The 15,258-nt window shown below is 44.9% G+C and overlaps 1 protein-coding gene across 2 annotated transcripts in view; it reads left to right on the forward strand.

The window, feature by feature from the left end:
• The window catches only part of LAMB4 (laminin subunit beta 4), a 572,267-nt gene that overhangs the window by 395,283 nt on the left and 161,726 nt on the right, over nt 1-15,258 (forward strand). For both annotated transcript variants that reach the window (XM_085654108.1, XM_085654109.1), the window contains exons 25-26: nt 4,592-4,688; nt 9,763-10,135. In XM_085654108.1, coding sequence (XP_085510234.1) covers nt 4,592-4,688; nt 9,763-10,135 — 470 coding nt within the window. The remainder of the gene's footprint in view (nt 1-4,591; nt 4,689-9,762; nt 10,136-15,258) is intronic.

Raw genomic sequence — 15,258 nt, forward strand, 5'->3', positions numbered from 1 at the left:
AAGTTGCCTGTCGAATGCCCGCCCCACCCCCGCTCTTACCTCCACCGAGCAGCAAACCCCGGCAGGGCTGGACTGGGAACACAAACCGACCCTGGCAATTGAGTCAGACTAGCCGTGTTTGTATGTGTTTGCTCGTGGCAAACACTGTTGCTGCTTTTGGTACAGGGGGCCGATATTGCAGCACTGCTGCAAAACCGTCCCCCTGTATCAAAAATGGCCCCCAACGGTCCAAAACCAGCCCCCACCCTTCTGGCACACTGGGAAAACAACTGTTGCCTGCTGCAGCCAGTCCAGCCCTGACCCCCGGGCGGCAAATAAGTCTAGCTATGTCACTATCAGGCCACAGCAGCAAGATGCACCAGAGTCCAGAGATTACCCCTGGTTATAACGAAGAAGATGACTGGCAAGAGTCCTGTATCTGAGCAATGTCCCCCTTAGGTGGGTGTGCGGCGTTTACTTAAAGTTAGTAGAAGTGGAAAACCCTTGGCCGCTGAGGTTGAGTATTTATCCCACTTTGGAGGGCAGGCAAAGCAATCAAAAGAGCAAGATTTCTTTAAATTCCAGATTCTTCTTCCAGTTCAGAGTAGGTGAATCATCTTCTTTATCCTGCTTTTTGCAGACTTCCGGAAAGCAGGTAGCCAGGGGTCAGTGTAGTCAGAACCAATCAGGGTGACATGTTGATTTCAGCTAAGTAGTTTTGCGTTAGAGACTTTTGATAGCCATGCTGCAGCCAGGAACACTGGAAAGGGAAGAAGAGTGTAAAAAAACCTGCTCCACAAGGAATGCATGAGATAGTCACACCAGCAGCTGCAGTATCTGAACAAGCATTGGCAAAGCCAATATGTCTCGCCTATGGAAAGCCACTGGCTTTGCCAATGTCATTTGGCCATGTTGTACAGCAGTGTGGCACTACGGCATGGATAAAAATAAAGTTAGAAAAAAAGCTCTATGATGGGCCAGCACTGGCCTTGTCATAGCATTTTTCCCCCTTATGGCTGGTAGGCAACACGGACAACGGGAGGGGGGATGGGAACAGGCAACACAGACAACGGGAGCATTGCATTGACTAAAACTCTTTTGGGTATTCAGCGTCAGTGGTAGTCTATGTTTACATTTCATGTTTTACTTAATGTTGCATTCCAAAAGAGTATTTGCTTTTCAAATGTTCTGCTGTTTTTTTCATACAACATTAGGACTCTTGTATTGTGCCTACTGTGAACTGTAGGTGTTCTGTAGTGCCTTGAAAATGTAAGTGAGGAGTTTGAATTTGTCCTCTTTTGTGTATTGGAAGCCCATGGAGCTCTTTCATGTGTGGTGTGATGTGAATGCAGCGTGGGAGATTGAGAGTGATTCTGGCTGCTGAGATCTGAATGGTCTGTAGCCTTCTGGTGAATTATTTGCTGATCTCAGCATAGAGGGTATTCCCGTAGCCAGTTTGCTTGTGACCAGGGCTTGCATGACGGTTTTCCTGGTGCTGATTGAGAACCATTTGAAAACTTTTCTCAGCATCTTCAGGGTATGGAAGCATGAGGCGGTGGTGGCGTTGACTAGAGTTTGCAGTCAATGACAATCCAGAAGTTCTTGGCATGGTTGTAGGGGTGGGTGTTGGTCTTTGCTCTGTTGCCCACCAGGTGGAGTTGCACGGTGAAGTGCTTTTCCGAAGATCACGATTGCGATCCTGGTGGTGTTCAGCTTTAGACAGTTGGTCTTCATCCAACGGGTGATTTACCTTTACAAAAACATGTTTTAACAGCCTCGTTAATTTCCATTTATTTTCTAGCTTCCGGAGAAGAGGCATTGGAGAGCTGTGTCCGGTGGACTCACTCCGATTATCGTTCAGCAGTGGTCTCTGTCTGTCCTCTGACTGTGAATCGCGGCACTGCGTCGGTATCTGTGAATGAATATTAGCGCTAAAGATATATGGATGATCTGGATGGTCTCAGCGTTATTTTGTAGCCCCTTCCACGGGCATCCAAGTTCAGAACAAGTCGCAGAGAGCAATAAACATATCTGCCGGCTTTAGCACTGGTGGCGCTCAGTGCGACAATATTTGTTGGTGCCCCCCAATGACCACCTTCTCCACAGATTCCCCCCCACCACCCTTTAACCCCTTTGCCGCGGCACGAATTCCGCCGCGGCGCTGGGGGGTTCGGGGTCAGCGCGGCGCCGCCATGCTCGTGACGGAACCACTCCGTCATGAGCCACGGGCGCGCTGTGCTCATGACGGAGTGGTTCCACCACGACTCCGCCCACTTGCATTGTTCGCCCGCACAGGCGGGGAATCAGTGCTGCATGGGCGGAGCGGCCGCCAACGGCCGCAGCATGAAGGAACCACTCCGTCATGAGCACACGGCGCCCGTGGCTCATGACGGAGTGGTTCCGTCATGAGCAGGCAAGGGGTTAACAGTTTCCATAAGCACTCTCTCTCAAATGCATTTAATTAATTTTATAGCTTCACTCATAAAAGTGAAGGGTGCCAGAGCACTTTCCATAACACACACATTACACAGAGACTATCAATCATAAGTGTGTAAATCAGTGTATAGGACATGTTACATAAGACAAAGGATAAGGGGTGGATTCACATATCATCCATACAGGTAGGCAGTATAGTTGAAGAGTACTTGGTGTGGAGAAGCACAAACTCTGAATTTAAAATGTAACACAGTGGATTGGGGCTTTCTTTAATAATAAGAACTAATTTGTACCCAAATGAACCCTTTTGCAACATTAGAATAATGAAAGTCTAGGGAAAAAATCCATAAAATCTAATCTATACCTTGAAGTCTGCAGGCAGTTCTTTGACAGTTAATAGCTCACTGCAAACTGCAACTAACAAAAGGAAGTCTCTGACAAAAGCAGCAACCCACTGACCTGTTTACATTACATTCACTTTGTGATCTGCATAGTACATGTTCTTTGCAGCAGGCATATTAACCCTCGGCACTACCTTGCCATTAATTAAAACTTCCACAAGACAACACTTCTACTAGACAAAACTGCGATCTTGCTTGGAAGAACATTAATCACCGGAGTTTTCTTGACATTGTAATTGTTGCCTCAAAATTGCTGGAGGCCGGGAACGCGGAAACAGGTGCTCTTAAGCAAGTTAAGCACAAATAAACTAGCAAACAGGCGCCCCCATGCCCAGTCATCACCCGGTGCGGTGGCACCGGTCGCACCGCCCTAGAGCTGGCCCTGATTTAAAACACTCCTGTGACCCATGACTGACCTTTTCGGGTATTTACCTTACATTATCTTAAGTTCTGTAAGTGCACGGTCACATAGGTGCAGCTGCATTGTGCGACCTTCACACGCGCGGTGTGGGAAGGAAAGCCCCGTGGAGAAGGGCTGGTTGCTGCCTGTGAAGCCCTCAAAGGGCCGGCCCTTGGCTGGAGAACCCTGCTGGTCCTTTGTGACAGAGCAGCCTTGCAATAAAGCTAGGACGCTGCGTTTATTAACGTCCCAGCATGTTTGGTTTTTATCCCCAGTGCCTCCTTAACAAGCTAAGTGTGTTTTTCGGTGACCACCGTAGAAAATCGAGCCGCATCAAGGCCCATACAACAAGCAGACTCCTGTCTTTTGTTGGTGCCGGCTCTCTTAACATTATCTGCCCTCCTCCTATTTTATGATACTTGGTGAGATAGTGTGTGAGTGTGTGTGAGTGTGGGGGGGCGACCTTCTTACACATTATCTGCCCTCCTATTTTATGATACTTGGTGAGAGAGTGTGTGAGTGTGTGTGAGTGTGGGGGGGCGACCTTCTTACACATTATCTGCCCTCCTATTTTATGATACTTGGTGAGAGAGTGTGTGAGTGTGTGTGAGTGTGGGGGGGGCGACCTTCTTACACATTATCTGCCCTCCTATTTTATGATACTTGGTGAGAGAGTGTGTGAGTGTGGGGGGCGACCTTCTTACACATTATCTGCCCTCCTATTTTATGATACTTGGTGAGAGAGTGTGTGAGTGTGGGGGGGGCGACCTTCTTACACATTATCTGCCCTCCTCCTGTATTCTGATGCTAACTAGTGGGATGCGTGTGGGTAGGTGGTGCCCGTGCCTGTTCACACATTATCCTCTCAACTCCCACTCTTTCTGAGACAACTGCATGAGTTTGTCTGTGTGCTTGCTTACACATGATGTACCCGCCGCCTATGACGCTAACTTAGAAACAAATGCATGTGTCCACCTGTGTCCATTTAAACATCATCCACCCTCTTCCTTCATTATCCCGCTTAGATAGAAAATGCATGTGTGTCTTTGCGTGTGTGTCTTCTTATGCATTATCTGCCCATCATACACATTAAGATGTTAACTTAGAAAGATAAAATACGTGCGTGTGCTTGTTTAAACATTATCTGCCCTCCTCAATTATGATGTATACAAAGAAAATCCATGTGTGTGTGTCTGTTTACATATTATCCACCGCCTCATATATCATCATGCTAACTTAAAGAAAAATCATGTGTATGATTGTGTATGTGCCTACTTGAAAATTACTCTCTTCCTAAAACATGATGCGAACTTCAAGAGAAAAATATGTGTGCCCATGCAGAGGCTCTATGTTAATGCATGATTGTCAATTACAGTTCACAGGTGCGTGCCCGTGCAAATCAGAGTACGGTGGAAGGAACTGTGATCAGTGTGCTGAAAGCTACTATGGGAATCCCTCAGTGAAGTGCATCCGTAAGTGCAATACTCCTGCCTTAACTTCACTTCCTTCTCTCTTAAAACCTCATTTTTGCCATAAATGTACATTTATAATCATTTTTTTTTTACGCTTGACAGGAATTCAGAAAGGGCGGTGTTCTCTACGAATACGGAGCTCTGCAGCCCTAAATCCTATTCAAGTAGTTAAAGTGGGTTATAATCTATATAAACCAGTCACGGCTGGTGCAGGTAAGTGCGGTGGGGCCCCGCCTCACCACCTCACCGCGCTCACCTGCGCCGGCCGCCACTGATGAAAGCCCTATATTGTGCCTCTATCATCCTTGCACCGACAAACTAGGCCCGTGCCACGAGAAGCGCTTTCATTGGACATTATGGGCGGCCTACTGTACAAGCTGTTTTGCTCAAGATTGTGTAACCCTGGCATGGTTCCTGATTGTTCTCCCCTTAGTCCTTCCTGACCATTTCCTCTCCCACCTCCAACCCCCCTCCCCAGGTGTCGTGCTACTGTTTATATTGCAAATGACAATAAAAACAATTTTAAAAGGAAGGGGTTAAAGTGGGAGTTTAGGAGCATGGTTTGCCTTAGAAGTTTGGGAATGCCCACAAACATGTAAATGGCTATTCTCAAACTCCTCTGCCTTCTCTTGCCTCCATGGCAATGGTCATAAAGCTGCTCCAACCCAAGGCTGGAATTACTCCCCTTCCAGGGTGGGAAGAGGAATGTACCACCAACTTATTTGCCAGAGAAGAAGTAAAAAGGCTTACTCCACAGAGAAAATGATTTAAACTTTAAGAAAAAAAAAGAAAAAATGTCATATTCACCGGGATCCTATTCCTGCTCTGTGCATGTAAAAAGTTACATGGCCGTCCCAGCAGTACACCTGAAAACATGTTGCTGGCACATCTTTTGTGGCATACTTGTGGGAATGTTTTGTGAATAGAAAGACGAAGAAAAAGTGAACAGTAAAGATCTGTAGATTTCCATCTATATTTTTCCGACTTTTTTTCGTGAATCGAGCCCTAGGTGTATCATCTCTTTTTCTAATGAATTCCCAAATGCCACGCCTGCCTCTGTTCAGGAGACCTTTCTTCTACCCCCAATTAATGCCACCTGCTTGGTACATGTACTCACATCATCACTAGCTTCTTGCTGGTTATGGCAACAGACGCCAAAGCTTCATAAACACTGGAAATTCTTCCAAGTGGCATTCCATTCCATCATTTTTAGCTCGCCCACATCAAAGCAGAAAATTCACCGTGGCCACACCCGTGAGTAGCAGTCCTATTAATATTTTAGTAGAGATTATCAAAAAGGCTGATGTGTGTGCCCATGGTGAGCTGACGAGGTTTAGGGATTTTACAGTTCTGCACAGAGAAGATACTGAATATCATATGATTAATGCCCTTCTATAATGGCACAGATGAGCTAAAAACCGTGAAATGAAATGCTAACAAGAGGACTTCCCCGTACTAATGAAGTGCTGATTCTAGAACCTCCTACATTGTCAATTGCACTGTTGCATCCACTCTGTCCAGTTGAACTTTATATTTCAAATGCTTTAAGAAAGTGAGTGACGAGAATTGCGCACCTCCTGCAGTTAGTTATTAGAAGACTTGAGAGTGGTCGATGGAGCTCAAGGGACTTGCTTGCACAGGGCTTGGCGGCCATTACAAGCGGGTGAGAAGGATGCAGGAGAGAAAATGGCGGTGGTAGGGCAATCACACAAAATGCAGACAGAATGAGCGAGCAAGTTAGGACAGGAACCATTCACTGCCCAGGTATCAGGCCCTTGTCACAACAGGAGAGGCGTCTGCACACGATAAAGTCTCTGCTTTGAAACAGGGCAGTCTTGCTGGAGGCATTCAAGTGGTAGTTTTGCTGATATGACTGCCAACTAAAAACGTTTGAAAAAAAAGATGAAACGAAGAAGATACAGGGCATGCGTTTCTCACAGACAAAACTTCTGCATCAAAGCCAGAGATAACCCGCATCCAGGATCTTCGATTTTTTTTCCTTGTTTTTCGGATGCTGCCACAGAGGCACACACTGGAGCGGATGGACTGCAAACTACCCTGTACCCTGCCTGCCAAGGGCCACATCAATGTTAGCTGTTCATGTTGCACACTCCACTTACTGAAGTTTTTTTGGCTCTTACATAAATTGTAAGTGCTATTGTTACTCAAAAACACGCATTCTGTCATCATAGAACGGACAAATACTGAGTCTCCTCTGTCAGGATTCCAGTTTGTAAATTGATAAATTTATAAGTGGGAAGAGTGGAATTATGTTTTTCCAAGGCAGTGTCATTTTCTGCATAGTTAAGGATTTACCACACTTGCCATATAATCTACTGTCTGCTGCAAAATTCGCAGATCTCAAGAACGAGCAAAAAGGGTTTCTCACTCAAACAAATCAAAATTACTAAAACGATGCCACACGCGGTTCAGTGCAGTGGCAGTTTCTCTGCAAAGGTGATCGATTCACTTTTCAGTTGGTGAATGCTGTTTTTAGGTGATAAACTGATGTTGGCTTGGTGGAAACTTTTCACAGGGGAGCATTATTGCATTACAAAATGAAAAAAGCACTGAATGTGCTGCATATTCTGCATGAGTCGCCTTTTCCTTGCTGCATTTTTTAGTCAACCATGCTCTATAATTCGCTCACCCACTACCACATAATTTTAGCAACTTATACGGTGCAGCCCTCCAAAATCAATCACCGCAAGGTACTTGATGGTGAATGTGAGGAGGGTTTGGAAATGAGCATGTTCGAGATTTTTCTGAAGCAAGAGAGGTTTCTGTCTTTGTAGATGGCCTTGTACTTTACACAGCCAGGGCTCTAGAATGGCAATGCATTTTTTTTCCATTTTTGTGGCGATGCAGCGTGGTCAGCCAAATGAGTACAGAACACGAGAGAAGTGTTGGGTGTTTTTGCTGAAGAGTTTTGGGCCTCCATTTGGTGGGCGAGGAAGAGTGTCCTAACACTGGTTCGGGCACTGACCAAGTGATAGTGTAATGATTTTGTGCCAGTAAGATGGAGTGATATTGTTTGTTTGCCACAGTGTTCTCACTGGGTTACCCGTGAGCTCCACTATGCACACAGGGCTGCGTACAAGCTTCGAGTCCTGACACAGCGTTCTCAGCAGATTGACCTCCTGCTGCAGGTTACGCGGGGGATTTTAGCCTCTGCAATGCCATCTACATTGTTCTCAGTAGATTGAGGGTTCGCTCTACCTAGTAACCTTGATCTAGTGTTCTGTGCTGTGATAGGTGCCTGCTACAAGTTACACACAGGACTACCTATGACCTATTATGGAATGCCTTTTGCTGTTTGCACAAGGCTCTTTGCCTGCAACCAGTCTTGCCTCACTGCTCCCAGTGGGTTTAGTATCTGATCCACTCTGCACACAGGGCTCCTTACCAGCTGTGAGGTTTTCCACAGTGCTATTAATGGGTTGAGTGCCCTTTGTGGTTGCACACAGAACTTTTTGCCAGTTACCAACTTTACCACAGTGCTCTCAGTGAGTTATGTGACTGCTAGACACAATTCTTTGTACCAATTGCTAGCCTTGCACAGTGTCCTCCAAAGGCGAGTCTACTCCTGAAAACATGCACATGTCTACAGCAGTCACTCAAACCACTAAGTTGTCTTTCCAATATCAACAAATGACTGTTGGTTGTGAAAAATACTTTTTTTTAGGTTTGGCTTGACAGAGCAGCTGTCCAAATATATCACTGTCACTTGGTGCTCTTGGCTGGTTAGTATATCATTCCAGCTCCCATGGAGTGCTGGCACTGCAATGCATGAGGGACTACATGACATTGCAAAAGTTCTCTGAGTCACCACACATTTTAACTCTTAATCTCCTAGATGCATTTTATACAAATCGATTACTTTTTTTCCTCTGAAGTAGACTTTTGTAATGATTTAGTCACAACTCAAAATGCAAACAAGACCGGTTGCTATTGCCAATGCTTGTTCAGCTAAAAAGTTGTCTGTTGACATTATGTTTCAGTATCATAAACTTAATGCATCCATCCCATAGCCTACAGTATAAGGCACTGTGCATACACTGAGCGTGACTAACATTATGCAGCTCGGATAGCTTGCAGGTAGACAATGCAGATACATTTACCACTTATGGGTAGTGAGCCTGGTATTTGCAAGAATTCCGTGAGGTTTGAGATAGAAGAACTTTGCAACTTCGCACCTTCATTCCCAAAAAATAAATTTCATTGATATGTTTGAGCTGCAAAACATTCAAAACAGGCTCACAACCTTCCTCCTAATTTCTTTTCCTCCCTCTTCAGGGGCATAGCTTCCATTTGTGTAGCAGATGACGGACAACCGCAGCCCTAAGGCCATAAGGACCCAGAGGCCTAGGGGCCCACAGGCCCTAGGGGTCCTTATTGATGTATTTTTCAGTTCAAATAGCGGCATGGGGCCCATTTTCTTCCTTGCTTCAGGGCCCAAGACACGTGGGCTCCTCCATCATCCCTCTTGTAGGCCCGATTGACTCAACAGGAATGGGTCATCAATGGGCCGCTCTTACTTTGGGCAGTTAGACCTTGTTTCACCCAGCTCCAGGGGTCACACTTGTCAACAATGATCAGCTCAAAAAATGTCACCCAGGTATTAGGCTAATTAAATGATTTTTTTAAATTGCATTTTAAATTCAGTAGATCGCAGAAATAAAATTAGCATGGAAAAAACACTCCCCACTATCGCTAGAAAATTACTTTCTGCAACCACATAAAAAAGTGAACATGACTACTTTTGAAATAAAACCTTTTCTAATTGAATTAATAAGAAAGTGATACATTTTGTTTCAAGAAGACACAAGAAACAAGAACATAACAAACCCACAACAGTGACAAATGCAAGCCAGCAATCTAGGAATAAATATATCCTTTAATGGGGAAGTAAAAGGAGGCTGATTGTTTTCAGGTGTTACACTTTTCTCGTGGATTTGGAAAAGTAGGATTTATTTCTGGTTATTAGTATTAGTAGCAGCAGTGTGCTGGTTAATATAGTAGTATTTATCTATGTGTGTATCTGTTTGCTCATTTGCTTGTTTGTTGTTTGCAGCCTGCAGGTGCAACCTAGAAGGGACCCGAAGGCCAGTGTGTGACAGCGAGAGCGGTGCCTGCAACTGCCGGGTGGGCGCCATCGGGAGGCGCTGTGACAAGTGCGCCCGAGGCTACCAACAGGAATTCCCAAATTGCGCCCTCTGCCACTTGTGCTTTGATCGCTGGGACGGCGAGATTACTTCCCACTCTCAGACTCTCCAAGGCCTAATTAGGTTCACCGCGAATTTTGAGAGGAAAAAACCCTTCCCGAGCTGCGATATTTACTTCAAAAGCCTTGAAGACAAACTGGCTGTCATAGAAGGAATTCTGAGGAGCCCGCTGCTTTCAACCGACCAGTTCTTGAAAGTGAAGGAGTTTCGTGACAACATCCGGTAATATTGTCTTTTCTGCCGCTTTAAATGTGGGTATGGGTATTTGAGACGTTGATGGAATGCCGGCTTCAGATAAGGGAGGAGGGGAGGGGGCAGTCCTGTCGGGAAGTGCCTGAGGTCAGCTTTGATCAACCTCTTAGCAAGAGTCAAAGGACTGTAGCGCTTCCGGCCTCTGGGCTGCCTCCTCGGTGTGGGATTTAAAAGTGCCTTTAGTACACCGTGATAAAGTCATGACGAGCGCCGAGGAAAAACTATGCTTTTCGTTTTATTGCCATGGTGGAAATTCCAGTTGTCCAGTTACAAACGGTTTTATCTAAAGTTGCGCTAGATAGGACTATTTATAGGTGACAGAAAAAAACTCAAGGGAGATTGTACTTTTTAGATAAAAACGCAGCCTGACACAACAAGATTTAAATTCCCTCTATACAATGATTTTCAACTGTGAATATTGACACAATAACTGCAAAAACAACAGTTGATGGACAGAATGCAGAACAATGTCATACATTCCCCCCAGTACAGAGATCTGGGCCTAAATCCATCATTTTTTTGCTCACCATGCCATTCCAGTTTGAACCCATCCATATGCAAATCAGTCTTTACCCTGTGCCTCATGGGAACAGTCCAGCCCGAACTGCCTAGCCAGGTCCTCCCTGGACCAGAATCAAGCATCCTAGGACCGGTTTCGGGGTTTCACCCCTCTTCAGCCAGGATAGCTTGATTCCAGTTGCATGGAGAGCACGGGACCCACGTCTGGGCATACCTGTCCCACTCGGGGTGACAAATGCAAAAACAACAATTGATGGACCGAATGCAGAACAATGTCATACATTCACCCCAGTACAGAGATCTGGGCCTAAATCCATCGTTTTTTTGCTCACCATGCCGTTCCAGTTTGAACCCAGCCATATGCAAATCAGTCTTGACCCTGTGCCTCATGGGTACAGTCTAGCCCGAACTGCCAAGCCAGGTCCTCCCTGGACTGGAAACAAGCATTCTAGGACACAAGCACTGCCAATGAATTTATTTGTTTATGTCGTTGGGCCCTAGGCGTGCATGCTCAGATAAAGGACAACACTGACACTAGTTTGGTGGTGCATAACTGGCCTCGAGCACTTGCGCCCAGGCCCTTTTCTAGGTCTTGGCTAGATACTGCATACGCTGTCTTTTCAAGACATGCTGTTTTTAGGTCTCTGTTAGATAGTGCATGCACTGTCTCTTCGAGACATGTAGTTTACAGTTACGGGGCTACAGCCCACCCACAGGCTTACCATTTGTTAGCTACAACGTCACTCTCATATTCTTCCTTGCTGTGCCATGGCATGTATGCGTCATGCCTCTTCTTGTGTTTGTTCCTCCCCTAGAGCATGGACCAAGTTGGGTTTTTCTATGTGTACCTGAAATGGGATAAATGTGCCCTGACTGGAAAACTCTTTTTTCATTTTATATAAAAAAAAGTGCCTGCACAGCTATTAATAATAGAGAGGAACGTGCACTTCATCCTAATAATGCTCCTATGGCACCGCTGCCCCACTCTTCTTTACACTACTGCCAATCCATCTTCATGGCCCTGCTTCTCCGCTTTCCTCCACGTGCTACTGCTTCCCTTCTTCATTGCATCACACTCCACCCCACCCAATCTACCCCAATGTACCCCACTCCAATCTACCCAACCCAGCGGTCGAAGTGCATAAAAAAAAGTAAGGGAACTGTGATACTGTGCACAATGGGGGTGGGGTCAAAAGCGTGGTTAAAAAAACAAAATATTCTGTAACTTTTTCAGTCTTTCACCTTCAGGTATGTACATATAAAATAACACACAGCTTAAATGTAAAATAAATAGAAGTTAAGTTTATTAGTTGAAAATGCACTATCGAACACTGCAGAGGTCTGTGTCTGTAACCAGAAAACCACTGAATTAAATAACAGAAATTACAACCTTTTGAGCAAGGAGAAGCTCTAAAAATAGTTTGAAGCTAATTCAAAGTGCCTGAAATGAAAGGTCACTAACCTACAACCTCTTTCTAAGATGACCATACTGCAAAAAACACAATTGCGGCACCATCTTTCATCGTAATTAAGACACACCATGAGGAAGTTCGAAGGGCCTGTTGGGCCATATGCTTAGCTTTACACATAATTAATTGTGGATCAAAATTATGCAATAGGTACAGAGTAAGTTTTAGAGGCCAGTGCGTCTTGAAATATAGTGATATTCAGAAAAACATACCGTTAGTCGTCAGTACAATATGACTCAAACTGGAAGGGTGGCTTAGTACGTTAATGCACATGCTGCCGAGATGAGCCGACTTTCCTGCAGAAAGAGTGAGTGACACAACTGACTCTACCACCAGAAGTGCCTACATAGTGTGTCTCCCAGGATGAGCGCCTTTCAAGTTCTTCGGCTGGGCTGGGGAATTAGTATGCAGTAGGCAATGCTGAAGAGCTGCGGACAGTCCTGCCTTGAGCTGTCAGAGAGCTCACCTAGTCTGCCAGTCATGCCAAAGAAGAATATTTATATACCACCCCTCTCCCCAGGTTGAACAGGCACAGACAATAAGTCAAGGAACTAAAATAAAGGTAGCCTCCCCCAGCAAATCAGACTGTTCCACGTATGCAAATTGGGGCATTTTGAAATTGCCAAGACAAAGTTGTGTAGATTGGAGACTGCATGGATATATACTTGCTGTAGGCAAGGTTTGGCAACTATGGGAGACAGCGGGCATTTAAGCTTGTTGCAGGAAAGGATTGTGGTAATATCAGGAAAATCAACAGTAAACCCAGTGCACCAAACCCAGCAGGTGCACAAACAGCACAAAAGTCAGCCCACATACTGTCACACCTACCCTTTGGGACTGTGCTAACTGCAGGTGCGAAAGGGAAAGAAACCTGCCGCCTCAATATCTCAGTCAGGTATCGGAGAGTGCGTGCATTGAACCTTGCAGCAGGAAAGCTTTGTTGCAAAATTCTCTTATTCAATTACTTCTTTGAGCGTTATTCAATGCTCTGATGTTACCATTGCTAGACTGGGAGTGGGGGGGAGGGGCCATGTGCAAGTGTGCACTGCTGCTTTTGTTACTGGGTGACGATACTGCAGTGCCACTGCAAAACCGGCCCCCAGTGACAAAAACATTATTACCATAAAAAAATTATGTGTAAAGCTAAGCATATGGCCCAACAGGCCCTTCGAACTTCCTCATGGTGTGTCTTAATTACGATGAAAGATGGTGCTGTAAAACTGGCCCCTGCCCTTCCAGCCTCCCGGGAAACGGTCCGATGCCCGATACGGCCAGTCCGGCAGTGAATGTTGCCTTTTAATGAGCAGGTCAGACAGCACGAGCACTCTACCAGACTGAGAAAGTGTCAGACAAGAAATGTGAAGATCCCCGACAATTACTGACAATGTTAATGTGAGGTTAGACAAATACAAATCAGAGAGGTACTTATTTTTTGTATCTCATTCTGTCCCATAAATAGTATAGTTGCAAGCCGCATCTTGCCATTCTAGGTCCCTAACATGAAACAAATAGATTTAGTTCAATTTTCCGAGGGTCCTATTTTTTAAAGTGCAGGCGAAAATAAGGCTGCAAAGCAAAACACTTATAATGTTACCCCTCATCTGCCATAAATTACTTTTCTCTCTTTCATGTTAATCATCTCATTACGAGTGTGCAGGTTGCATCAGTGGCGTAACAAAGGCCCCCTGCGGCTCTCGCAGTGCGGAGGGGCCCCAGCACCAGGGTGCCGGCTCAGCACAGGAACCTGGCCTGAGAGCTCCTGAGTGAATCTGGAGGGGGGCCCCTCCATGCAGTGCTTAATTTGTAAAAATCGTAATGCCGGGGCTCTCGACAGGAGGACAGTCTAGAGCGTGCACCATCCGTTGCCCCTGGCAGCATTGCCAATGACAGCACCAACACACTACTAATCATCACACTCTTAAAAGTGTAACAATTCATACTATTACAGGCCCCCAGAGCTATGAGAATGGCTTTGGAGGCAAATACTAATAATAGCAAATTCAATTGAAATAATAAACAGAAGTTGTTGTGCACGTACCTGAATTGGCAGACACCACTACCATGTAGCAGGCAGTCATAAGCCCCGGTGCTGGCAATTAAGTGCAGGTGCTGAGCACCGGAAAGCACTTGCACAAATTAAGCACTGCCTCCATGTATGTGCAGGGGGCCCCTCAAGTTTCTTTATACCACTGGGTTTCTCCTGGATGTGCTCTATTTTGCCTGCCTGTGTCACTTTTGTAAATATTGCAGAAATTAAAAAACCCGCTAGTTAGTGCCCTTAATGTCCATTGATGTTGTTTTTGGGGCAGAATATCCTCACTCATTTTGAGTAAGGCCCAACTCCACACACATTTTGGTAAACAGAATTTATAAAGTGACTTGTTCCCAGTTTATTATTAATAAATTCCTTTTTGATCCAAAATAAAGTAATCCAAACAAATCATGTGAGGAATAAAGTAAAGATTTATTTTCTTTATTTTGTTTTTCTTTTTCTTTTCACTTTTTTTCCCCAAAGGTCACACTTATATCAATGCCCCATATTTAAGTCCTTCAATATAGTCACTAGAGCCACAAATATTAATGAATAAACTGTAAAGTCCAAGAATTTTTGGAATTCATTGTTATTAGGGGTAATGCACCAGTGAATATTGCAATAAGCTTTTGAAAGTTGTCAGCCTTGAGACAGCCCCAGGCTTGCGAGCCACTTAAGGGGTGAAACATGTGTTGGCTTTGTTACAACTTACCTATCTGGAGTGACTACATATGGAGCATTGAAATAAGTTTGACCATTGAAAAAAGTGAAAAAAAAAAGAATAAGAAAATAAAGAAAAACATCTTTATTTTATTCCTTTCATTATTTATTTGGGTCACTTTAATAAATGTTTCCATGCAGGAGAGGGAGGAAGAGAGAAGGGAACTAGAGAGGGAAGAACTGGAGAGTTAGAAACTTGAAGTAGGTGGAGGTGTGTTGCGGGTACTACACAGTGACTACCGCCTGCCACCTCAATGTCTCAGAAAGGCATGCAAGAGTGTGTGCAATTAACCTTGCAACAATCAAGTTCGTATGCAAAATCATGAAAATCAACAGTAAAACTGGGCGCACAA

Source organism: Triturus cristatus, chromosome 4_1 (assembly GCF_964204655.1).
Source record: "Triturus cristatus chromosome 4_1, aTriCri1.1, whole genome shotgun sequence".
NCBI lineage: Eukaryota > Metazoa > Chordata > Amphibia > Caudata > Salamandridae > Triturus > Triturus cristatus.